Source organism: Etheostoma spectabile, chromosome 7 (genome assembly GCF_008692095.1).
Source record: "Etheostoma spectabile isolate EspeVRDwgs_2016 chromosome 7, UIUC_Espe_1.0, whole genome shotgun sequence".
NCBI lineage: Eukaryota > Metazoa > Chordata > Actinopteri > Perciformes > Percidae > Etheostoma > Etheostoma spectabile.
The window spans coordinates 23,122,262-23,146,830 of record NC_045739.1 but is presented as its reverse complement, the minus strand read 5'-3'; the positions used below and the strand labels follow the sequence as shown (position 1 = coordinate 23,146,830).

Genomic DNA, 24,569 nt, shown 5'->3' with positions numbered 1-24,569 from the left:
TTATTTTTTTAAATTGGATTAAAAAAATTGGCCTTCTGATAAAACTCCCACAGAAATACAGTAACTATGTCACATTTAACGTTACAATTGCCTATTTCATCTATGTATACTGCTATATTACAAAAAAAAAAATTTACTTTACCGGACACAAGCTAGCATTAGCTTAATTCAGTACCAGGACAGTCACTTCACTTTATGTTAGCTTAAAAGAAAGATTAACATGACCTCTTCCAATTTTAAATTAAACACGTATGTGACATAAAAATACAGTAAAACACCCTTTTCATCTGTAAAATGTTATTCCCTGTTGCTTAGTTTTGGCATTTCTTTCGCATGAACATCCAAGAGCAGCACAAAAGTTGGACACAAGTACTGTATGTCTCTTTCTCTGAGTCTTTTTGGTGAAACGGGTCAGAAGTCCACCCCCAAAATGATGGAAGTACAGATGCATCTCACAAACCGAAGGCAGTACCTACATTATGAGTGAAGTTCCCATTGACACAATCCAGTTGCACACAATGTTACTTTGCTCAGCCCTGCTGGTGAAAACGGACTTTATGCAGACGTAAAGACCCTGACTATTGTATGGCTTCTATCTTTCTTTCATGTCCGTTTTAAATAGTTGTGGCGTCAGAGCTACCCAAAATCGTGCAACCTGCACACCACATCCTAAGGGTTTTAGTTGGTGCAAATAAGTTGTGTGTGTGCATATGCGTGTGATTAAGAAAATTTACTTTTTTTTTGCCCTGTTACTCCACAGAAGGGAAGGCAGAGCAGCAGTCTAACCCCAGCAACACACACCCCACACCACACACACACACCCACACACACCACACACACACAAAACACACACCACACACACACCAAAACACACACACACACACACACACACCACCACACTTCCACCTCACGTTCTGTTTTCTGTTATTTAGGCCCTAGATATATACATAGACATACCTTTTGGCTAATTCTGTTGCATTTAAAAGCAATGTTAATTAAATTACAGTGGGCCCGTCTAATAAATTAATAAAATAACATAAATAAATAAAGACCAATATTATCAAGTTTAAAACAAAAAGGCAAAAGAGAATGTGAAGTGCCAGTGGTGCTCTGTTCCCGGAGCTGATTGGCATTAAATGTGGGCGTGCAGTGTTTGTTCTCTGTTTGTTGTCGCATTAGTTGTGACACACATCAAATCAGCTGTCAGCAGCTGTCTGTCAGGAAGAAACACGCACCCTGATCCCACCTACCGAATTATATTCCAAGTAGAGTATGTATCACACATGCACGTCATAGTATATCTGGTTGAAATGAGGGATCCTACTCTGGAAGTTGGAACCCCAATCTTTTCCTCTTTTTCTTTTAGGGCATTTTCAAGCATATACTGTGTTTGGTCTGATCCAAATCAGTACAGGAGTTGGTACACTTAATGCGTTTTAAACTTGGTTCGGTGTCTTTTCACACGCGTTTGAAAAAAAAAGGTGAATGAAAATGCGTCACTAAAATCCGCATAGGAACATTCACTGCTCTCACTGAATAAGATTTTGTATTTGAACAATTATTGGTAGCGCTGTCAGTTAAGCACGTTATTAACGGCGTTAATGCAAACCCAAAACAAAACACCAGATCTAGCTAGACCGGAATCAAAACACGCCGCACACACTTGTTTGGGCTTGCGAGCCGGCCAAAGAGTAGTAAGGTAACGTTTTGAGATGCTGAAATGGACGCCAAAAAGAGTCTGAATGGAAAGTTTACTTTTTAAAATGTTTTGCCAAATGTTCCATTGACAAGACCAAAGTGATCTGTGTGTTTTGTTGTGAATTGAGCTATCATTGCAGCACGTCCAGTCTGGAATACCACTTGATGGCCAAGCACACAGCTGATGCCAATTCCCCCCCCATCCATCAAAGTATTTTTTTCACTCTGTTATAGATGGACAGTGTTACATTGTGTGAGAGACTGTTTTCTCCAAGTGAGAATGTTAGTGTGAAATTGAACACTACAGTAGGCTAAATGCCAATGTTGTTTTCAATAAAAAAAACATCCACTTTTCCATGTTAAGAGCATTAAAATGAGAAAAAATAATGAGACAAAGAGAAATCAAGGGACATTTAGAATAGATAAAAAATGTGCGATTAATTGTGACTTAACTATGTGATGTGATATGTGATTAATCGAGATTCAATATTTTAATCGTTTGACAGCACTAATTATTAGTTAATTTGTCCCAGTATTGTTAGTTTTTCTTTGTTGACTAGAATTGGATAACATTTGGTCATGTTTTTGTTTTAAGAAGGTTACTTTTGATTTAGTTTTCATCTTGTTTTTGTTGTGGAATACAAGTTTTCTTTGCTGTTCAGGCTCTTATTTTGTAGCAAAAGGTTGTTATCCTAGCAGACCATGTACTACGACCGTGTCATCTATATGTTTTGATGCATGGGCAATATAAAAATACATTTTTTCCACCCTGCTCCTTTTTTCGGGGCATGGAATGTGTCAATATTTTGAAGGATTACACAGTATAGTTTGTTGGAAGATTTGTGTTGAAAGTGTACACTGAAATAAACTAAAATTAACAAGGTTTTAACTTTAAATAATGGCAGGGTTTCCTCTCTCTTCACTCACTCTGCACTTACCTGTTCCCAGTCTATACTGCGGAAAAATGTGTGTGCCTTGAGATCTGTGAAGCCTGTCTGGACCTGGCAACCCAGCCGCTCCTTGGGATCCTGTCGGGACCAAGACAGCTGGTCAGGAACGTAAACAGGAACAACTGTATTTCATGCAATGTGAGATTATTCTTCATAATTCAGCATTCACCGACAATGCAGGCGTGCAGTCAGGCTCACTCTACTGAATGTGGACACAAATAAGGTCCAGGGGGACTGTATATAGGATAGCATTTCACTTTTTTTTTTTTTTTTTGATGTATTACAGTCTTGAGAGAATGGAGCAATGTGGACAGTTAGTAATAATGCTGACCACACATGTTTTTGTCATGCCCTGAATGGGTATGTCTACATATCCCCCTCTAACTACTAAATCATTCATTAATAATATAACTTGGTGGTGATTTTAAAGGTAAAGTTGAACAGTTTTCAGCCGATTCCTGCAGCCTTCAGGCTGAATAAGAAGTGACAGGAACACTGTGGTCCGATTCCGATGTAATAAAATATAATCAGACCCACATATCAGCTTGTACACAGTCTCCAGTTGTTTTAATATACAGAGTAGCTCTCAAAATGCTCTATATGCAATCTGCTGCTGATTATACCTAACAAAAGACTGTATATGATCCGTGATCTGAACGGATTTAGTCTCTCTGATTTCTAAACATCACAATCAGCCACACGTGTTCTGTACAGAATAAGCCAAAGTTAGCAGTTAAAATCACTCCAATTGAAAAACATTAAAATGTTTATATAAAACGTAATCATGTTGAGTCGATTGTGAACCAATCAGCTGTTAAATCAGCTGAGAGGCCGGCGTTTCCCAGCATGCCCTGGGTCCGCCTGGGTCTTGCAGTCGGCGAAAAGCAACTGCGCCGCCTTGATCTCGTGACGTTATCGTTGCCCACATGTGCATGACGTCGGAGCGAGTCGGGATCAAGTTGGACACAAATCTAACCGGCATGCAACGGGCGCAGATCGCCGGTGATTGATTCTGCGCAGACCTGGCTCATCTCGAACAAGCCTGTTTTGACTGGTCATTGCAGGAAAAGCACAGCGGGAATTGATCACCTTAACGCTGGCTTAATTCCATCAAGTGTCCCAGTGAGCTGTTTCAGTGAGTCAGCATGCACAATACCAGGGCCTGTCCTAAGTGGAATGCAGCCATCATTAATGGTTTTGAATACACCTGTGCTGTTCTTATAATGAAATGTCAACATGTCAGCCGTGAAAAAGTTCTATTGTTCTGTGTATTTAGTCTGTGTGTTCACTTTGTCTGGTTTCTGTACTGATTTATTGCCTGCTTGACTTGGACTTTAGTAGATTTTTGTCATTAAAACTTTGAAATTCTCCGTGCTACCTCTTCGTCTCTTCTGCTCTGTTTAGGCCCAAACCCGCAGCTCCTGCACACCGTGACATATACCAAACAAATAGCAATTTAACTTCTTGTTCCTTCACCTAATCTGCATATCATATGACCACAGTAGGTGAGAAGAAGGCACTCATAGACCGTGTGGCTGAAACATGCAATCATTCAATATTTTGCTCGCACCCTAACAGAAATAAAATGTATCATTAAAGTTTCACCTTATTGTGACGCAGAAAAAAATGATACTTCCCGGGCGGTCTGAGCCAAACGAAGAGGCTGTACCTGGCTGTGCAAAACACAGCCCAAGTTCATGGCCATGATTTTACACATTTGACTGAGCAGCAGCGTTGTACAGAGGCACACACAGAGACGGAGAGGGCTGATTGGGGAGTGGACTGCTCTCACCTTGTTTAGAAAGCCCTTGAGCACGCTGGCAGCTTTCACTGACAGAGACCTTGGGATGCGAATGGGCTTCTCAAGAATAACTGTTGGCCAAAAGAGAATGACAGCAAAGAGAGCGAGAGAGAGAGAGAGAGAGAGAAGAGAGAGAGAGAGAGAGAGAGAGAAAGAGCGAGAGAGAGAGAGACAATCGTGAGTAGGGAGGAGGATGATTCACAGTCCAACCTGCCTGTGGGTGAACATGTCTGCTGAGTAGGAGTCAAAAGAAGGGAGGAGATGCAGAGGACACGGTTCTGTTCTTTCTCTCACTTTTGATGGTCTGCACACAGCCTTGAGACTCCCACAGCTCAACAATGTCAAACTAACGAGAACAAAAAAACCTTCTGAAAAATAGTTTATTCCCTCAAAATCTAACTAGACCGATGCAGCACTGCCTCACACACAGTGCTCCAGTGTGTGTTTCTTGCTGGGATTCAAGAACCGTTTTTTAAAATTACGATTTCAATGGAATCGTTCAAAAGGGTTTGAAAAAATTTGGTTTTGAATCCGATCATCGGTTCCAAATTTAACATGCGCACGATTTTTGTTTCCGTAGCGACCCCCGTACTTCCAGGCATTGCCAACAATGCAAACAATTGCAAACAATGCCCAACCCTCGTTCTCATCCAGATATGATTACTCCCCATCCAAATCTAATGTTTCAGTATACGATAAGTGGATGAAACATATCGGAATAGACATGCAGTTGTAAAAATGTAGATGATGTATGCCATCCCTAAACATAATTTGTGATTCACTTCTGAATTGACTCTAAAAATATAGGATTTGCCAGTTCAGCTGGTAAAGAACTGACTCATATGACTCATATTTTTCAGTTTGTTCTTTCCACTGTTTTTTTCTTTTTTTTAGGTTCACTAAATGCAACATCTTTCCAAAAGTCAATGAGCAATCGTGTTGAACAATCGTGATTTCAATATTGACCAAAATAAGTAAGATTCAGTTTCCATAATCAAGCAGCCCTAGTTTGAAAGCTTTGGAGAAAGCTAGTACAGGTAAGTGGACTTACGTTATCCTAGTTATACCATTAGAACCATTTTTTTTCCTTCTAAAATTACCTTTCATTTTTAATATATTTCAGTGATTAAAATTGTATGTTTTTTCGTGAATACCACCTTGCGGCTGGTTGCCCCACTAAATCAAACGTTGGCCAGCTGTCCGTCTGTCTAAAGCTCTGGGGTTGGCATGTGGAGCACCGATACCCAGAGCAGGGCCTGGCACAGGGTCTAGCTAGGTGGCATATGGCCGGGTGGCTCCTATAGTGAAAGGGTTGGTTTCCGTTGGCAGGAATTTATCTAGGAACCTGCTGCTCTACCAGTCAGACCGCCAGGAGGATCGTACTGGTGGCAGATGCTAGCCGCGGTGCCACGCCATGCTCCTGACGGTCACAGCAGAGACGTAACGCGTCACACGAGGCGCATGTAGTATGGAGGAATTTCTGTTATAGAGGACTATGTGGGAGGCTGTGTGAGAGAGGGAGGGAGGTGGAGGTAAAGGGATGGGCTATGTAAGGGTACCATATGGCTTGGAGAACACAAAAGCAAATAGGACAGATATTATAGAGGCTCCTCGGCTCTACCCTGAGGGTGTGATCACACCCACAGTTTGTTTTCCTTTTGGTCCAAACCATAAAGTTGACTTTATTGCAATTTTGTATTCATGTTTTGTACCTAGGCGCTGAAACTTTACTTACTTATAAGTAAGTTTAAGATTTTAAATTGGTGACTGTACTTAGCTAATTACCATAATGGTGGAGCCATTGCATGAAAGCCTTGAAGTAATAACTCAAGTAATAAGTGACAGTCCATTGCAAAGCCATCTGCATGTGAGGTTGAAATTATGGTTTTCCAAAGTTACGCATAAATGTCTTTGAAACACACACACAAAAGGAAAAAAAGGTTATACTCAAAATCTGTACAAGTAGAGAAGAAACATCCCTCTAATACCAAGAAATGACCCTTGTCCATGTTTGCTTGCATCCAGCCTGGAGAAGTACAGGATGTTCCAACAGCCATGTGTGCTTGCACTAATTTGATTGGCCGGCCCAGTGCATTGCTGGATGATGACACAGTCCGGTTTCATCAACTAGAGCCTTTTGCTTTTTTTCACACACAGTTTTCATGTCTGGACATGACCTGCTTAGGAAATCACTTCAAAGTTCATTTCCAGAAATTTGAAGTCAGTATTTAATTTCACCTATTATGTGTGTGTTGGGTTTAAAGTTAAATCCTTTTTACACTAATCCACTCCAACACAATCCACTTTCTATTTATATAGCACGATTTTAACAAGCACCAGATTTACAAAGTGCTGCACAAAAAGATAATACAGAATAAGTAGATAACACAACAAAAGCACAATAAAAAGATGAGGTACCAAAAATAAAATAAATAGAAAACTATAAAATAACTAAAATGCACTGCCAGCATAAGGCAAAAATATGCAAGTATCTACAAAAGATCAACACTCTACCTGGTGTACATTTAGAAGTTATTAAAGCATAGATATTAAAGCATTCACTGAGATTTGCTTTTTCTGGCTCTAGTAAGTTACAGTGATAGACACTCCTCTTTAGTAACATATAGCTGATGTCAGGCATGCTACATCACTCTATATAACAGTCTATGCTTCACAAAAATGGAAGCAACACATTACTGAAACCCAAATGTCAGCATTAGTCTGGACTGTCCTTTTCCCCCCCGACTTATTTTGCCATGTGAGGCTTTCCAAATACTGTTCATGTACAAGTAAAAGCTGACCAGATTTCCACATCTGTCTCCTTAAAATCCTAATTATCAAACAATGTTCCAATCAGGGGTTAAAGTGGGCCGGAACTGTCTGAGCTACAGAGAATATTCGGTTAAAACAGACTAATGATGCATTTTGGCCTCATTGTTTTCCGTGATGTTAAGCCTGGTGTGTTTTATATGGAGTGACTGCATCCAACGAAGTAAAAAAAAAATAGCCTTTTAAATGCTACATTTGTTAGCATCCGGTGAAATGGTAACTTGAGAGGAAATTAGGCCTTGTGTGCTCTGAGTAATTTTCACGTGCACTTAACACACCGGTCAAAACGTGCTTATATACCTGTATGTGCTCTAACTTCCTGCTTAACTAAGGCTACATTTACATTGCTACGTTTTGGTTTTTAAGTGAAGTTTTGAGCCAAAATCGCTTTCCGGCATCGCTGTTGGTGTTGCCAAAGGTCTCCGTTTGCAGGCGTTGAATCTGCAACCAGAACCCGGGGGATTCCAAGTCAAAACGAGGGCTGTTTTCACATTTCTCAGGTTTAGGGGCTTTGAAGTGCCTGAGCAGTGTGCATGCGAGGTGTAAATGTAGCAAAAGACTTTTGTTTTTAACCCAAAACGTAGCAATGTAAATGTAGCCTGATGTACGCTGAACAGTTCCACACATGCACCCTAAATCTCATCTGTAATAGAGGCCAGGATGTACTGCCAGATTCTCCACAGTACATGAGGGGTGGGGGAGCATGCATTACTGCATGTGCATGCAGCAGTACATCGTTACATAAATTCTCAAATAGTAACCCATTTCTTACTCACACACACATACTGTAACAGCATTTTTTGGTTGTAAGAGCCACGTACAGTAGATAAAAAGTGAATTGTTAGTCTTGTTATCCTTTAAGACATAACTAAAACCAGCTTGCTTTTCAGCCCAATGCATTTCTGAGCTCATCCAGTGGGGTTTAATGAGTTGAGTCAGCCTGAGGGTGGATTTTACTCAACATATAAAGGACAATGTAACCTGTCAACTGACTTTGAAACACACAAATCACCATAATAATTTGATTACTAAGGTGGAAATAAACACAGAGGAAGGACAAAACAACAGTATGAATGTATGTTCTGGCCTTTCCCTTGGCTATGTAACTATAAGTTTACTCAAATGCACAAATTAACATTTGAGAGAAATGAAGTTAGCTCTGTTTCTGAGATCCCTCCATTTTAATGAAGCAAACCAGAACCATCTAAGCCTGGATTTACACAGACATGAATCATTTTCAGCCAGAGCTGATTATTTCATTACATGGAATCTGTTTTTCCTCTCACAATATCATCTATGCGTCACAAAGGGTTAAATAAACATGTCTTTGTTTAAATGGCATCAAACAGCCTGCCGTGTGCTCTTAATGTTTGTATTTGATTTCCCATAGTTCCTCTATCATAATCCCTTCTACTATAGAGGATGTAGTTAGACGCTGGGACAAATATAGTTTATTATGTATGGAGGATACAAAGCAACAACAACAACAAAAAAATCCTACCTAACCTGTTATGATCCCTGATTTACTCAGGCCTCCTATCTGTCCAACATCTCAATTTCAAATTTGGTTTAAAGGGGCGCTATGCAGTTTGGGTCATTTCTGGTATGGAGGACTATGTGGGAGGCTGTGTGAGAGAGGGAGGGAGGTGGAGGTAAAGGGACGAGCTCTGTAAGGGTACCATATGGCTTAAAGGAACACAAAAGCAAAGAGCACAGATATTATTAACCAAGAAAAAGAAACTAAATAAAATCCTGAGACCTGCAGTAAAACATTTACAATTCAGATTCTACAATGATTCTCAACCTTTTCTCGCAGTTGGTCGGCCCAGAGCGAAATATCTCGACAAATATTGGATGAATACATTTTGTACAGACATTTATGTTTGTACAAACACCAGCAGCAGGTTTACGTGTTTTGAGTTAAATGTCTCCACAACTTTTGTTCCACATGTCTCCTTTGGATGAATTAAACTGAAATGACCAAATACCTGCAAAACTAATGGCTTTCCCATCAGCCTCGGTTGTACTCGTAATTGCTAATTAGGAAATGTTAGCATGCTAACACAAACTAAGATGGTGAACACATGGTAAACATTGTACTTGCTAAACATCACCATGTTAACATTACCATGGTTGGCTTGTGAGTTTTATGTTTTTAATGTGAGCATTTAACCCAGTGCGCAGCCTCACAGAGCAACTAGCATGGCTGGCGAGTGTAGAAAAGTCATTTTTTTCAAAAACAAAAACACACCTTTCCTGCGGCGTCGCTATGACGACCAGCCACGCTCGCCTCATGCATGAGGCGGTCCTAAACTAACTTTCTAATGGAAAAAGGAGGCCGGGTCAAGGCGAGTCCAGCAGGTACCATGTAATGGAAACACGCCATAATATCCCCTCCAGCAGCAGAACACCTTCAGGCCAACATTTTCTTTGACTGACACTTTTGTATTTTTTTAAACGGCCACCTTTCCATGCACTCTCGGTTAATTAAAACTTTTCATTTCCACTGAGCAGATGCCGACAAAATGTTGAACGCACATTTATGCTACCCCACAGATGAACCCTTTCAATAGGAGCACTTGTTTTCAGACCCAGCCATTATTTGAGAATGTACTGTATAATAACTTTAAGAAAAGATTATTTGTTGGTATTGTTGCTTTTACAAGGCAGAATAAAGCTTCATTACGTAAAAAACAAAAAAAAACTAGTAGTGGAAACTCTTGTTAGTAAACCACATCTGCAAACTACTAAGTGGTCTAGGCTAGCAAAGGGTTAACTGCTCTATCCCAGTTCAAAGCCCTTCTCCCTGTACAGTGGGGCCATAAAAACTCCTCTTGCAGAGGGAGATCTTACGTGTATAAACCCTATTTGATGTTAAATTCCTCTGCCTCACCTTGAAAAAGGTACTCCTCTGTGTTCATGTCTGGATTGTCGGTGATAATGTCAAACGGTGACCGCCCAGCCATCATCTCAAACATCAGCACGCCCAGAGCCCACCAGTCCACACTGAAGCCTGCGGGGGCACAAAACAAGAAGACATATGATAAAGACAGATGTATGTGTGGCACGAAAAGACTCAAAGACTCAAATACCTCCCATTGCATCAGTGCATCAGTATGAATCCCAAACTAAGGCCGGTCACTAGTGGAAAACCTTCTCTGTGCATATAATCTGCCATTGAGCCCAGTTTAGACCAACGATTTACGACGAGTTAAAACTTGCAGCTACTTTAAAACTACTTTCAAAGCCTGTCAGTTTACACCAATGCAACTTGACGATACACTGTGTATCATCTCCACAGCAACGACGCTCTGTACCTTCGTTCTGGCTTAAAAGTATGAACGAGGGATAAAGCATTGACTTAAAAATGTATTTTTATTTCCATTTTTCTTGGCTACCATCACCTTTTCCCACAGGAGTTTTCCCGTCCTCCCCCTTTTTGTTTTTGTTTTTGTTCATATGTTACTTACAAATTGAGGTGCCTGATCAGTTGTAACAATGTACTGAATATTCAATAAGAATGAAAGTTTAAAAAAAAAAAAAAAAAAAAAAAAAAAAGTATGAACAAGGACAGTGATAGTGACATACATGCTACAGTCGGATTTGGAGTAGTGATGAAACGGCGAAAAAGGATTGATTTCTTTGTCACTGCTTTGTTCTAATGCCACTCTCTCACTTCAGTCACTCTCTAGCTCGCTCGACCACATTTCGTGCTCGCGGGCGCTCTTTGAGCCTCCGTCCAAAACTCGGCCATAACGGCCAGTTGACGGTTTGCAACTCATAGATATAAAACAGTTAGCTGTACCTCACTACAAGCTGGCTTGTCTATTGGCTGTTAACCCTCGTGTTGTCCTCGGGTCAAACTGACCCGTTTCAAAGGGTTTTACATCAGAAATATGGATTTCTTTCAACCAAATTGCCCAAAAATAACATGGATGATTCCATGCAACATTCTTCAGATAAAATTAATTACTTACTTTGATTACTTAATTAATTGATTACTGTCATTGAATTTTTTTGGGGTGTTTAATTTAATCTTATAGCATTTTAATTATTTTTTTTAAAGGTTTCCTAACAGTATCCGGACTAAACTTTGACATCTACCCATCTGAGATCCACTCAACATCTTCTGATCTTAACTATTAGTCAAAATAATTCATAATTTCTGCCTTTTTTAACTAAAAACGTATGTCTAAATTGATATAAATGAGGTTTGTTGACCATGAATTCCAAGAATAAGTGTAAAGTCTGTTATTAAACCAGCTCAGGTTTTAAAAATAGCATCAAAAGCTGGAAAGAGTGACAAATAAATCAGAAAAAGGAACGGAAAAGGAAAGGAAGGATAAAAACATTGAAAAAACCAAAATAATTCAATTTTGACCTGGAAGGACAAGTTCATGGTTAATGGGAAGACAACACAAAGGGTTAAAACAGGTAGCGTTGGAGCTGAGACTCATCCAAGGTTTTTCCTACCATTATGAGGCTTGGTTGTCAAATTTAATGTCAAATCAAAGCATCAAAACTAACTTGATGACTTTTCTCAGATCTTATAATTGTAGTGGGCCCCAAAGTTTTAATACTTATTTATGTATTATCTGCTCTAGCTTTTCCATTGTTTTAAACACAGATGTGGTAATAATACCAGTCTAAATTATGTGAAATTGCTTCTTTTATACATTGAAAAACATAACATTTTGTTGACGGAGGACTCCTAACCCCCCCACTAAATAACTGCACCGAAGTCTTTGGTCTGAACTGGGCTTTAGGCTACACATGTTGCCTGATGCAGATTTGGTTGTATGGGGGGTGATTTTAATCCATCCTTCATGGCTTTTCTATTCAAATGTAAAGATTCACCATCAGCAGCTTGGAAACAAGAATGTTATTTGTCGGGACGAGTGTTTGGACATGAACTGACAGCCCAGTGGGACTCCGGTACTCACCGTAGTCCTCTCCTCGGAGGATCTCAGGTGCAATGTAGTTGGGCGTTCCACAGAAGGTACTCGTGGTGTCACCTGGTCTGATCCCCTCCTGTGGGAGGTGGAGGAAGAGCAAGTGGTTGCAGTGATAAAAGATAATAATTAACAAGAGTTATCTTGAGAGACTTTACAGATAGAGTAGGTCTAGACCACACTCTATAATTTAAAAAGCCCCAACAGTTCTAGTAATTCCCCCAAGAGCGAGCAAGTAGTGTGACAGTGGCGAGGAAAAACTTCCATTTTAAGAGGAAACCTGGGACAGACCCAGGCTCTTGTTGGGCGGTGTCTGACGGTGCCGGTTGGGGGTGTGATGCATAGTGGCAATACACAACAAAGAGAATGGAACAGTAGCTATGTTTCCATCCACTTGTCAATCGAATTATCTGAAGTTTGGTAAAAAACAAACTCATGCAAATAAAGCTGGTGAAAGTGTGTTTCCATCCAACGGCTTTAAAGCGAATAAAAACCTGTTGCGTAATGACGTCACGCTGTTTTGCGATCAAACTGACATATCAAATTGATTCGTTTTCGCACTGAATTGCGAAACATTCAAGCAAACGCCTAAACCGTTTATCAATCAACAGAAAATCCGGTGAGACAGAACGTATCTCTTTTGAGTCAATATTCATGAAATTCAATCAAATGTTACTGTTTCCATTAGGTATTTTTTATCCTATATCACTTAATTTGGATGAAAACGTGTGGATGGAAACATAACTACTGACTACAAATGGTAGTGGTAGTAGTTCATGTTGTAGCATGGTGTTACAGGGTATAGTGCGGCATAGCAGAGCATAGGTGGACGTAGCAGGAAGCAGCAGGACGCTGCAGGACGCAGCAGGGCATCGCAGAGTGTAGCAGGGTGTAGCCGGAGGGTGTAACAGGGAGGGCAACAGGACCCCGGGCGATATGATACGCAAGAACATGTATGATGGACGAATAACGCAAGACAGGGGCCCTGTTAGTCCTTCCAGTCAATACAGATCTGCTGCATAATTGATAACCCTACGCCAGCCACATACACGTTCGACTGGAATAAATCAATGTGTGTCTTGCCTTGCACATGCCGTAGTCTGTGAGCTTGATGTGTCCCTCGTGATCCAGGAGAACGTTGTCCAGCTTCAGATCTCGGTAGATGATGCCCTTTTCATGCAGGAAGTTCAGAGCGATACAGATTTCAGCAGCATAAAATCTGTGGAGGAGAAGAGAGAAATGCAGAGAATGGTGTGTCTGACCTGTCCTCTAGTGCCACCGTCAGGACAAAAATGTCCCTCTTGTACACACGAAAACACCCACATCTATAGACCTTTGTAGTTGCACATGTTGTGGTGATCTCATATGACCATCACATTTTTAATTAAGCCACAGAGATAAACAGATTGAACTGCAAAATCGGTTTTAAGAGGTACTTTTTTTAAAGAGAAGAGAGGCTTTGCACTCTCTTGCAGCGTCCATGTTTGAACAAAAGCCAATGCACAGCATTTATTTAATGAAGACCTATCTGAATGCCAAAAAAAACAGTACTTTAACAGATGAAAAGGCCAAAAATTTTACAGATTCCATGTCTGAAAAGGGCTGAAGAAGATTTCATGCCCCTAGAGGATGACCCCTTTCCATTCTGAACCCTAGAGCTTTCCTCTACTGCCACCCTCAAGACAAAATTAGATATCGCATGATCAGACAGACGGATCACCAAGTAATCTGCTGAGTACATACAGTACACGCTACTAAAGTAATGAAACCACTTGACTTTATTAACTCAATGGCCCTTATGCTACCACGCTCACGACAACCCTGCCAGCCCCACTTCTGGCTACAGCTTCTAGGGCACTTATGTCGCTTAAGGCTTCTTTAGATGATGGGAAATCTTTAATACACTGTCTTCATAAAAATCTATATATATAATACACGGTGCAGCACATTTGGTTATTTGAGTTTTAAGGTATAAAGGGCTTACATAAGCAGATTTATGTTGCTAAAAGTATTCACCTAAACAGACATATTTATAGCAAACACAACCTTTAAAACCTTTTAGTTTTGACCATGATTGGATGTACTTGGTGTGTGTCTTTGGTGAGTCAGTAGCGTTTCCTGTCCATGTGTAGGTAGTGTGTATTCTGTCTCTAGGAGATAAGCCTTCATTAACAGCGACGCGCCTCTCTCTGTCTGCCTGCTGTAAATCCGTGATTGTCAAACACTGAGGGAATGACTGGAGTGGAGAGATGTTTGACAGAGAAATCACAAATCCCACATTGCTCCCCCACAATTTTTTCTTTTTCTTTTTTCTGTGACAGCTTTCATTGTACACTGTTGTTTCATTGCTGGCATCCGACTGATAGAAGCTGCGTCCTATCAGCAGCATCATCCACCGCCCACCGGCCCGCCTCCCCCACGGCGCGGGGGAATGCGGCAGGGCTCTCTCTTAGAGCACCGCTCATGAATATGTACAATCATTATGAGTGATTAACATGCTGCTTTGCATATGTACAGCCACTGTCTCCAGAATACAGATTGCAGGGGCCGATAGGGGCCCAACAGTGCCTCTCTAAATTACCCAGCCTTTGATCCAGCATTTATCAGAGCCGCAGTTGGAATGCCCCGCAAGTCGACAGGCACAATGAATTATGGGTGCTCATTATATTTCTCAGAGGTGGAAAAGTTATCTTTTGGTAGCGTTGCTACATCCGTGAAGAGCTTCAAAAGCATCCCATTAAGCATACGTTTGTAAGGAGTTTTTAGAAGAAGAATGCCGTTGAGGAACGTTTGAGACATGCGTATGAAAGCATCTCCAAACAAACAGACTCTCAAACAGATGCTACATGAAATTATGTGAAATACAAAGGAGGTTCAGTTAGTCCAACACAAAATAGTTGCCAATTACATAAATGTATTTTCTGTGTGGCTAACGCAACATAACCAAAATCCAATTATAAATCCACCCACTTCTATATTAGCCTATGGTTCCTGGTAGACTTACTGCAGTAACTCCACTTGGTCCTGACAATTTATACCGTACATTACAGCATTTGAGAAAAGGCTAAAAGATAAAGCCACTTCACATCATATGTGTTTAAAAAATGCATCCTGGACTTAGTAACATCTCTGATAAAGGTTTTGATCGGGGCCACACGGATTCTGCGGCTGCAAAAATCCGCAGAATGTTTTGCAGATTTTAAACAAATGAAAAAACAAAAATCTGAATCAAAACACATTTCCACCCAGGTGAAAAAAACCTGTCTGCTAAATCCTGCAGATTTTCATTCAGGATCAAAGCTGAAAACTGAAAATAAAAATAAAAATGTGGGTCTGGTCATGATCCTAACAAACGTATCCTTTCCCTGTAAAAGTAACACACTAAAGTAGACAAACTAGCAGTATATATAAACAGGATTGAACTCTACCTTGCATGTTCTTCAGGGAGCTTCCTTTGTCGTTGCATATGAAACATCAAGTCCCCGCCGTTAACATATTCAATCACCAGAAATAACCTGGAAACCAGAACAACATGGGAGAATCCATCAGTACACCACTGATGTTGTTTAACAGAGGCTCTTTGAGAAATGTTAAGACTGGATAACAAACCAATCAAGTGGCAGTGTCTTTGTGGCCTGAACACTTTGTTCCTCTCCCCGCTCCAATGACACGGAGAAAGTTATTTAAAACACATTCAAATGCATCCTGTGCATTTAGGTGGTAACTACCTCTTGTTTAGATGAAGAAATTGCATCACTGAGCATGGTCAGGTTAAGTGTTTATATTGTTCTGCTAGTTTGACAAGCAGAGGGGAATAACCTACAATTACTATGTCCACTGTATGCCTATTGGTCATTGTATGGTATGGCTTGTTTATACATTTGAATACTTTTTAGAAATACTTTTGAGAAGATCACCATATTCATCCATTATATGTGTTTGGAGAGGGTATATCCACCAATGGCTTGTGTCTGTGGAGCTTTCCAAGTATTTGGACAGAGGGAACCACAATTGTGAACTTGCATGAAATGATTAATGAAGAACAGACCCATCATCAGAAAGTAATAATTAATTATTGAAAGGTACTGTGAGGTACTATGAGCTGCCTGCAACTGAAATGTATTGGCTTTGAATATGGTGTAAGTGTCAGCCTTATTTATTTCATGCTTCTTACCGACTTTCTGTCTGGAAACAGGAGTGGAGGCCTACTAAGAATGGATTGGTGGACGCCTGCTCAAACACATGCTTCTCTGTCTGCACCCAGTCGATATCCTGGAGAGAGGGGGGGAGACGGACGGAGACAGAGATGCCAAGAAGGATAGAGACTGTATTAACAAGGAATTTGTCTGATCAATAGACTTTCTCTGTGGTTAAACAGACCCGAGGGAGATACACCATGCCATAGATAAAAAATGTAGTCAGTCTTGAGAACAATCCTCACACTGCTGTTAAAAGGATGGGCCCAAATGATAACCAGTTAGTCATTAACACGAATGAAGGCTCAACATGACCTTTTAAAAATGAAACCCAGACAGAACTATACATACTCTGTGTGTGTGTGTGTGTGTGTGTGTGTGTGTGTGTGTGTGTGTGTGTGTGTTATATATATATATATATATAGTACTATGCAAAAGTCTTGAGTCTCTATAAACTAATAATGCTTTTAAAAACAAAAATAACGATTGTATATTTTTATCAAAGTACAAAATGCAAAGAGAGGGAACAAAAGAAAATCACATCAATATTTGGTGTTACTACTATTTGCCTTCAAACCAGCATCAGTTCTTATAGGTACACTAGCAAAAAGTCAGGTGATGTTGAAGATCGTAGACCGAGGTCGGCCGAGGAAACTTCGTACTGAGAAATACAGAGAGAGAGAGTAGGTTTGTGGAAACTCATTTGGCATTCCACTCATTTTGACGTTTGCTTATATCAAAAAGTTACGCACTAAATCTTTAAAGCAGCTTTTATTCATTTAACAAAACAGTGATTACATCTATTTTCCATCCATTAACTTTTAACCGGTCCAAAATTTATGTTTTTTTTTGGATCATGTCAATCATGATGTCAACAACCCTACGCAGCCACGACTGGAATCTAATTCCAGTCGAAATTCGTTAAAATGGTGGAATGATAAAGAGTTACCATACACTTCATATTATGGTCCCTGGAATAAGTGTTAGTTAATGGGTAATAAGGTCCTATTAAGTTCTTAAAGCTGCCTATTACAATAATTATGTGTAAAAAATACTATGCATGTTTTACAAATAGCATCATAGACCCATTTTGTTAGATTAGAAAACATTTATGAGCACTTATAAGAAACACACTAAATTAACACCAGTTACTGTACTTCTTGTGGCGGCCGGATCTAAAGCGAGAACTCATCATTACTTGATGAATTTAAGTGTTGTTATGACAACACATCTCATGTTGGTCATTTCAGCTCCTTTAGTTGTCTGTAGGAGCTCTCACAAGCTTCCTTTGATGTCAAGCAATTAGAGTACCAAGAGATGAATTATTAAACTAATGTGCATTATTAGAGTCATGAATAAATTCATGTCCAATCACAACATAAACAGTCCCATGACATGGTGCTCTTTGGATGCTTTTCTCATATTTTATTTTAATTTAATTAATTTATTTAATTGTTTGTAATTGTTTTTTTTAGCTATCAGGCTCCTCTCCTGTGGAACCAGCTCCAACCGACACCGCCAGACTCCGCCTACCAAGAGCCTGGGTCTGACCGGGGTTTCTTCATAAAGGGGAGTTTTTTGCACCATGCCTGCTCTTGGGCTAATTGTTGGGACTTTATAAGTTATAGAGTGTGGTCTAGATCTACGTAGGCAACCTTGGCCCCTTATGACCTCATAAGGAGCAAGATCCCAAATTGGCCGATCTGAGCTTTCGTTTTCTCAAAGGCAGAGCAGGATACCCAGGGCTCGGTTTACACACATCAACCATTTCTAGCCACTGGGGGACCATAGGCAGGCTGGGGGGGGGGGGGGGGGGGGAACTCATATTAATGTTAAAAAAACTCATAAAGTGACATTTTCATGCCATGGGACCTTTAAGAAGTCTCAGTACTTTCCTTAAATCTTTCTTACTACGGCAAAATTGTATCCGTCTTACAGTCAAATTTGTTTTGTTTTTCAGCTGACAAAAAATGGATTTGAACATTGGATTTTAGTTTAGTGTTATACAGTTTAATGTGTGGAAAAGAAAATCATATTATGAGTTGATGAAGGAAGTGGAGTCATAAAGCCTCTGTGACGAGAGTTTTGTTGTTCTGGATTAGTTGTGCAGATGTTGGATGACGCAGTCGCTCTGGACAGTGATCCACGGGTTTGGGTTTTATAAGGAGTTTAAATGTTGACCAATACCGCCATCTAGTGAGTTTAAACAACACAAACGCTGCAAAGTCAAGAGCACCCAGCACTTATCTCTCTCTCAGAGTTGTCTTTGATTCTTTTATTTTTAAATCCTTTTTTAAGATTATTTTTTGGGCATTTTTAGGCCTCTTTTTAAATGCTTTTAACCCCTGTGTTGTCCTAGGGTTATCCTCAAATTCAAATCAGAAATGAGGGTTTCTTTCAACCGAGTTGCCCAAAAATAACTTGGATGCATGGATGAACATCGTATGGAAACCATACAACCTTCTGAGCAGGTAAAATTAATGACTGGATTTGGGGTGTTTCATTCAATTTCATAGCATTTGAAAAAACTAATGTTAAGTGGTTTTAAAACAGTCTCCTTGACATAAACTGTGAATCACTCAACACTCTCTGATCTTACCTATTAGTCAAAATACTTCATAATGTCTGATATTTTTTAACTCAAAAATTTGGGAAAATGTCATTTGAATTTAACTGCCTATGAGTCAAAATATAGCGACCCAAAGTGTCAAAAACTTTTAAAAAAAGCATCAAAAGCATAGAAAGAAAGCGACAAAAACTTCAGAAAAAGCTCCAAAAAATGTCACTTGATGGATGGGAAGACAACATTAGGGTTAAAGATCCAGTGTGTGCAAAACACATAGGAACTGAACTTGCTTAGTCTTTATATTCCAATAGTAAACTCGGCAGAAGTGCAGCGGCCTGCAAGATCATTTTAAAGCGACACCAGCGATGTCAAAGATCACACTACGCTATTTTATTTAACTCACTAACTAACTCTTTTGTTGTTGCTCTTCTTCAGCTACGCTCACCATCAACTGAGTCCTGCTCTGTACTTCACACACAGACATGAGACCATCAGGACACCATCACATCCGTTTCCAGCAAAACAGACCCAAAGCAGAAAGTACGTGTTATGTTCTTCTTAACAGATTAAATAAACATCAGACTGACTGACTGACTGACTGACATGTCATGTGAATTCTTCTTGCTTTTAGAAATGTGTCGTGATATATTGTCTCTAAAAGGGTATTATTCAACTTTAGTTTTGGTTAAAGAAAGAAAAGAAAAAAATCGCAATGGACCTTTTTCACAGCAGACATTATAACTTGTCACAGCTGAAATTGATCACCTTAACAATGGCTCAATTCCATCAAGTATCCCAGTGAGTCAGCATGCACAATACCAAGGCCTCTCCTAAGTGGAATGCAGCCATCATTAATGGTTTTGAATACCCGGTGCTGGTCCTACTGTGACATGTCAACATGTCTGCCGTGATTAACCACATTGCTCCTAGAATCCCAACAAATGTAACTTGGAATACAAATCAAATTGGCACCCGTGCATTGTGAAAGAATCAAAATCGGGACAAAAATTCACATTGTCCCAGCCCGTCTCACCTCATCATCGTGGACCAGCTCCTTCTTCACCACCTTCATGGCGTACACCTGCTTGTTCTTCTTTAGCCGAACCAGCAGCACCTTGGCGTAGCTGCCACGCCCGATCACTCGGATCAGGTCGAAGTCCCCCAGGCCCAGAGCCAGGTCCTGGGACAGCTTGATGCCGTCGATGCCATCCACTACTGCTTTAATGTCCTGGAGGGGACAGAGGACAGAGGGCTGTCAGAGGCTCGATACATTCACAAGACAAATGTGGGCTAGTTTACAGGTTTTTATGTTCAGGTTTTCAACAAAAAAAGATCAAGTAGCAACGCTTACCCAATTATTATTTACTATAATACAAAAAAAAGTTTTCCTTTCCCCAAATATGTAATATGTGTATTGTATTAAAAGAATACATTATTACAGCTTGTGACTGCATTCAAAAGAAAGGAACTTATTTGACTCACTATAAGAGCAATAAATATGAAACTCTGAATCTCTTTTACATGAATGACAAAGTAGAAATATGTAGGTTAGTGTTTTTGTATGAATGTCTTTATGTACAGTATATGTTTAAGGTAGACAAATTATCCAATAGCAATGCTTTCCAAATTATTTATTATTAATTAATAAATATATAATATTGTATTTTATTAAATAAAAACATTATTACGGCTTTGACTTCAGTCGAGCAAGTACTATTAAACTGCTAATCTTTTTTTAAATGAAAGCCAAATTGAATTCTGCAACAATTCAGAGCCCTTCTCACCTCTGTTTCTGCATCTTCTGTTTTATCCAAGGAACAGTTGTGTGGTAAAAAAGATACTGCAAAGGACAGACAGAGAGACAGCCACTGAATTAGGACTAGCATAATGTGACAGAATCGAATCCGCCCTGACAGGTTTCTTTGGCCAGTAGAGGGAGGCAGAGGACACAGAATCGAGTCCGGCTATCAACGGGGAACAGCAAACTAGGTCAACCCACAGAGCATGTCATATCAGGGATCCCCACACAGACCGCCACATCAGCCCGGGCCCCTTTTAATAGGATTTAGGACTGTTGTTTACTGTGATTCCATCAGAGAGCCGGAAGGTGCTCAGATAACAGTCGAGAGTCACGAAAGTGAAGCTGGTGAATGTGAGGTGAAGCTACCAAGGTCTAAATTATCCATTCATTACATCATGTGTATCAGTTTTACTTTACATGTAATATACAGTACAAATAGTCTCCATTGGAAACACTGAGGACACATTTTACTGTCATACCCCTTTGTAGATAAATTTACAGCTCTTTGTTGTTGCTAATTTAAACTAACGGGAGTTGTGTTTTATTACATTACATTACATTACATTACATTACATGTCATATAGCTGACGCTTTTATCCAAAGCGACTTCCAGTTAAGTGCTTTCAACCTTGAAGTTACAAACTCCAGACAAGTAGTAAGTGAAAGTACCTTAGCTTCAAATAAGTCAAAGAGCAATATGAAATTCTATCTGTAAAAAACACACTGCTTAAAATGTGAGGAGCAGATTCTGGATTTTGACAAAGTTCACATGAAAGAAGGCTCATAAAAAAAAAAAAATGCCTGCCAAGTCAGGGCTCAGTTCCACAAAGAGATCTTAGAGTGGTCTGTGTGTTATGACGCTCTAGTTTTTTTCAATAGAGACCTACCTGACTGACCTAATCATTTAGCCACCCCACCCATGGTAACAATCAGTGAGACAAAAAACAACAACACATGACTCATAATTTGTGCTGGTTAACAATGTCATAGAGCGAGTAATGAGAAGGGAAAGAGTCTTTAGAGAGTGCAGTAACAGACTGAGTTAGCAGAAGTACTAAGTGCTCCTGATAGCTGAGAGACGACTAATCGATTGGTCAATTATGTTTTCGAGCTCTATTCTGAAGATGTAAGGCCAATATTGAGCGTGTATAGTATGTACCTTCAACATTAATAAAAAACACAGGAGCCAATAACACGGCAGCATTTATCTTGTTTAAAAAAAAAAAAGAAGAAGAAGAAGAAGGTCTTACTTCCGTCTGTGTCCTCTGTGTCATCTGGTGGAAGGTCCACTTCCTCACTCTTGGCATCTGAAGGGGGCTCCTGTGATGGCATGACTGGATCCTGGACAAAGAGATTAAAAACTCCAACTAAATCTCTCGTGGCACATCCCCCCAAAAACCCACTCAAATATCCACTCATGGTTTTACACTCCTGGTCGAGTGTATGATGAATCATGTTTGCAAAGAAAAGTCTGTGTTTGCTAATGTCCAGACACGCTGTTGCTCCCAGACTCTACTGACAATGTGGAGGTTTCACGGGGGATGGGGGGGCTTATCTGATACTGAAGATCTGGTGTTGACGCTGTGATCAGTGGTGGAATGCAACCAAGTACATTTACTTGTACTGTACTTAAGTACAAACTTGAGGTACTTCACTTGAGTCTTTTCTTTTCATGCCACTTTCTACTTCTACTCCGCTACATTCATCTGACAGCTTTAGCTACTAGTTAATTCACAAATTAAGATTTTTGCATATGATGTTTTATTATAAATCAAACTACCCAGCAATATACAGGCCTACAAGTCCAGCTGAAATGATTAGCAAATGTATCCCTTAGTTGATTGACAGAACAGTTTCCAGTTTCTAAAATGTAAGGAGTTTTCTACATTGAGTACTTTTCCTTTAAGACTTCAAGTACATTTTCCTGATGACACCTAAATACTTTAACTTAAGTCCCATTTTCAATACAGGACCTTTACTTGTAACAGAGTATTGTTTACAATGTGGTATTAGTACTTTACTTAAGTAAAGGCTCTGAATACTTCTTCCACCGCTGGCTGTGATCAAAGTGAGTTAAATACCAGAGCTATTTGAGTTTGCATTTGGGACCTTTGGTCAGATGCTTGCTTTGTGATCGAATGGATTGATTACATGGAGCATACCGGTTTGCTGTCACTAAACTTGGGGCATCATTTCCAAAGAATGTGAGGAGGATGTGCAGAAAGACAAACAGGCAGTGGACCAGTAGCTTTATCTGGGTTGTGCTTGAATGCATTAATCTCTCGTCAATATGTCTGTGCTACTATGGCGGCACCACTCACTCTAACAAAGTGAATGCTGACATTGACTGTGAGATTGGATCACAGGGCTACTGAGGGAAAGTATTTAAGTGCTAACTACGTTTTCTGTCCAAAATAAAACAGAAAAAACACTTCCACCCAAAAGTACAGAGGGCAACCCGCAGCACAGCGTATGAACGTAATTAATGTTCCTTGCACCAAAGACGATTAGAGTAAAAGAGTAAGATCAGAGCTGTGAAAAGAAGCTTTCCAATGTGAGTCACGTTTCACCTTCAGTTAACTCTTTCCGTTATTTAAACATGACAAAAAAACGCAACAACCCTAGACTCGATGTTAAATAATTAAATATACATCAATCCACTGTATTATCTGTAACCACATTCCCTATTCAGGGGGAGCTGACATTGCGGGATGGCGGGGTGCACCCTGGACAGATCACCAGACTATCACAGGGCCGGCACACATAGAGCCAGACACCCAGTCACACTGCGGGGCAATTCAGAGTCAACAGATAACCTAACAACACCTGCATGTCTTTGGAACTGTGGGAGGAAGGGGGAGAACACAGAAAAAAACAACAACACACTGACTAACATGCAAAATCCACACAGAGACTGTGTTACTGTCGGATATGACAGGCTGGTAGGTAGAAGGAAACTTTATTGTCCGTCACAAAGTAACAAAGAAATTCTACTTTTCACAAAGCTCAACAACGAACACATTCTGTAAAAAAAAAAAAAAACGGTACAGTTTGCTGACCGGGCGGGACATGATGAAATACTCACCATAAGCCTTTGGCAGGTCTGAGGGATGAGTCTGTGACAGCGCTTATGGACCAGCAGTTTGCAGTTGATACACTTGTAGCCCTGCCTGCCCAGCCCCCATATCCTTTCACTACAGTGGCCACAGTAGGCTTTCTGTAAGACACACACAGGGCAGGACACACTCAGAGGTTAGTCTTTAACTCACACACTTACTGATACAATCACAGGCTCAATGCAATAATGGACTCTGTGCAATAACTTTGTGTGTGTGTGTGTGTGTGTATATAATAATAATAATAAATTTTATTTAAAGCGCCTTTCATGACACCCAAGGTCCCTTTCACTAACAAAAAAAGGACATTAAAGTTAGTCATCTCATACAGGTGCTGAGGTTCACACTATGACATGCAGTAGGCTGCAGAGAGGATCTCAGTGAGCGGGCCGGGGTGTAAAGCCTCCAGTTCTCATGATAGAGCAGTGCGAGACCCCCTCTCCTCCTGGGTGAGTGGGGTTCACAGATGTAAACAAACCCATACATGCGGGACTGCTTGGTTCAGGTGGAAAAAAATCATCGCTCCGCTGTCACACCTCCGCAAGACACAGAAAGCCCGGTCCATGGTCCATGGTCCATGGTCCATGGTCCATGGTCCATAGTCCATAGTCCATGGTCCATGGTCCATGGTCCATGGTCCATGGTCCATAGTCCATGGTC

At 40.2% G+C, this 24,569-nt stretch overlaps 1 protein-coding gene across 3 annotated transcripts in view; it reads right to left on the bottom strand.

The window, feature by feature from the left end:
* The window catches only part of LOC116693186 (protein kinase C zeta type), a 94,026-nt gene that overhangs the window by 20,495 nt on the left and 48,962 nt on the right, over positions 1-24,569 (bottom strand). For all 3 annotated transcript variants that reach the window (XM_032521980.1, XM_032521979.1, XM_032521977.1), the window contains exons 3-13: positions 23,879-24,010; positions 22,044-22,134; positions 20,777-20,832; positions 20,026-20,220; positions 16,405-16,502; positions 15,659-15,745; positions 13,314-13,449; positions 12,222-12,309; positions 10,172-10,291; positions 4,441-4,520; positions 2,637-2,726 (exon numbers count right to left, since the gene is read on the bottom strand). In XM_032521980.1, the coding sequence (XP_032377871.1) occupies positions 2,637-2,726; positions 4,441-4,520; positions 10,172-10,291; positions 12,222-12,309; positions 13,314-13,449; positions 15,659-15,745; positions 16,405-16,502; positions 20,026-20,220; positions 20,777-20,832; positions 22,044-22,134; positions 23,879-23,881 (1,044 nt within the window). In that variant the 5' untranslated portion in view covers positions 23,882-24,010. The remainder of the gene's footprint in view (positions 1-2,636; positions 2,727-4,440; positions 4,521-10,171; positions 10,292-12,221; positions 12,310-13,313; positions 13,450-15,658; positions 15,746-16,404; positions 16,503-20,025; positions 20,221-20,776; positions 20,833-22,043; positions 22,135-23,878; positions 24,011-24,569) is intronic.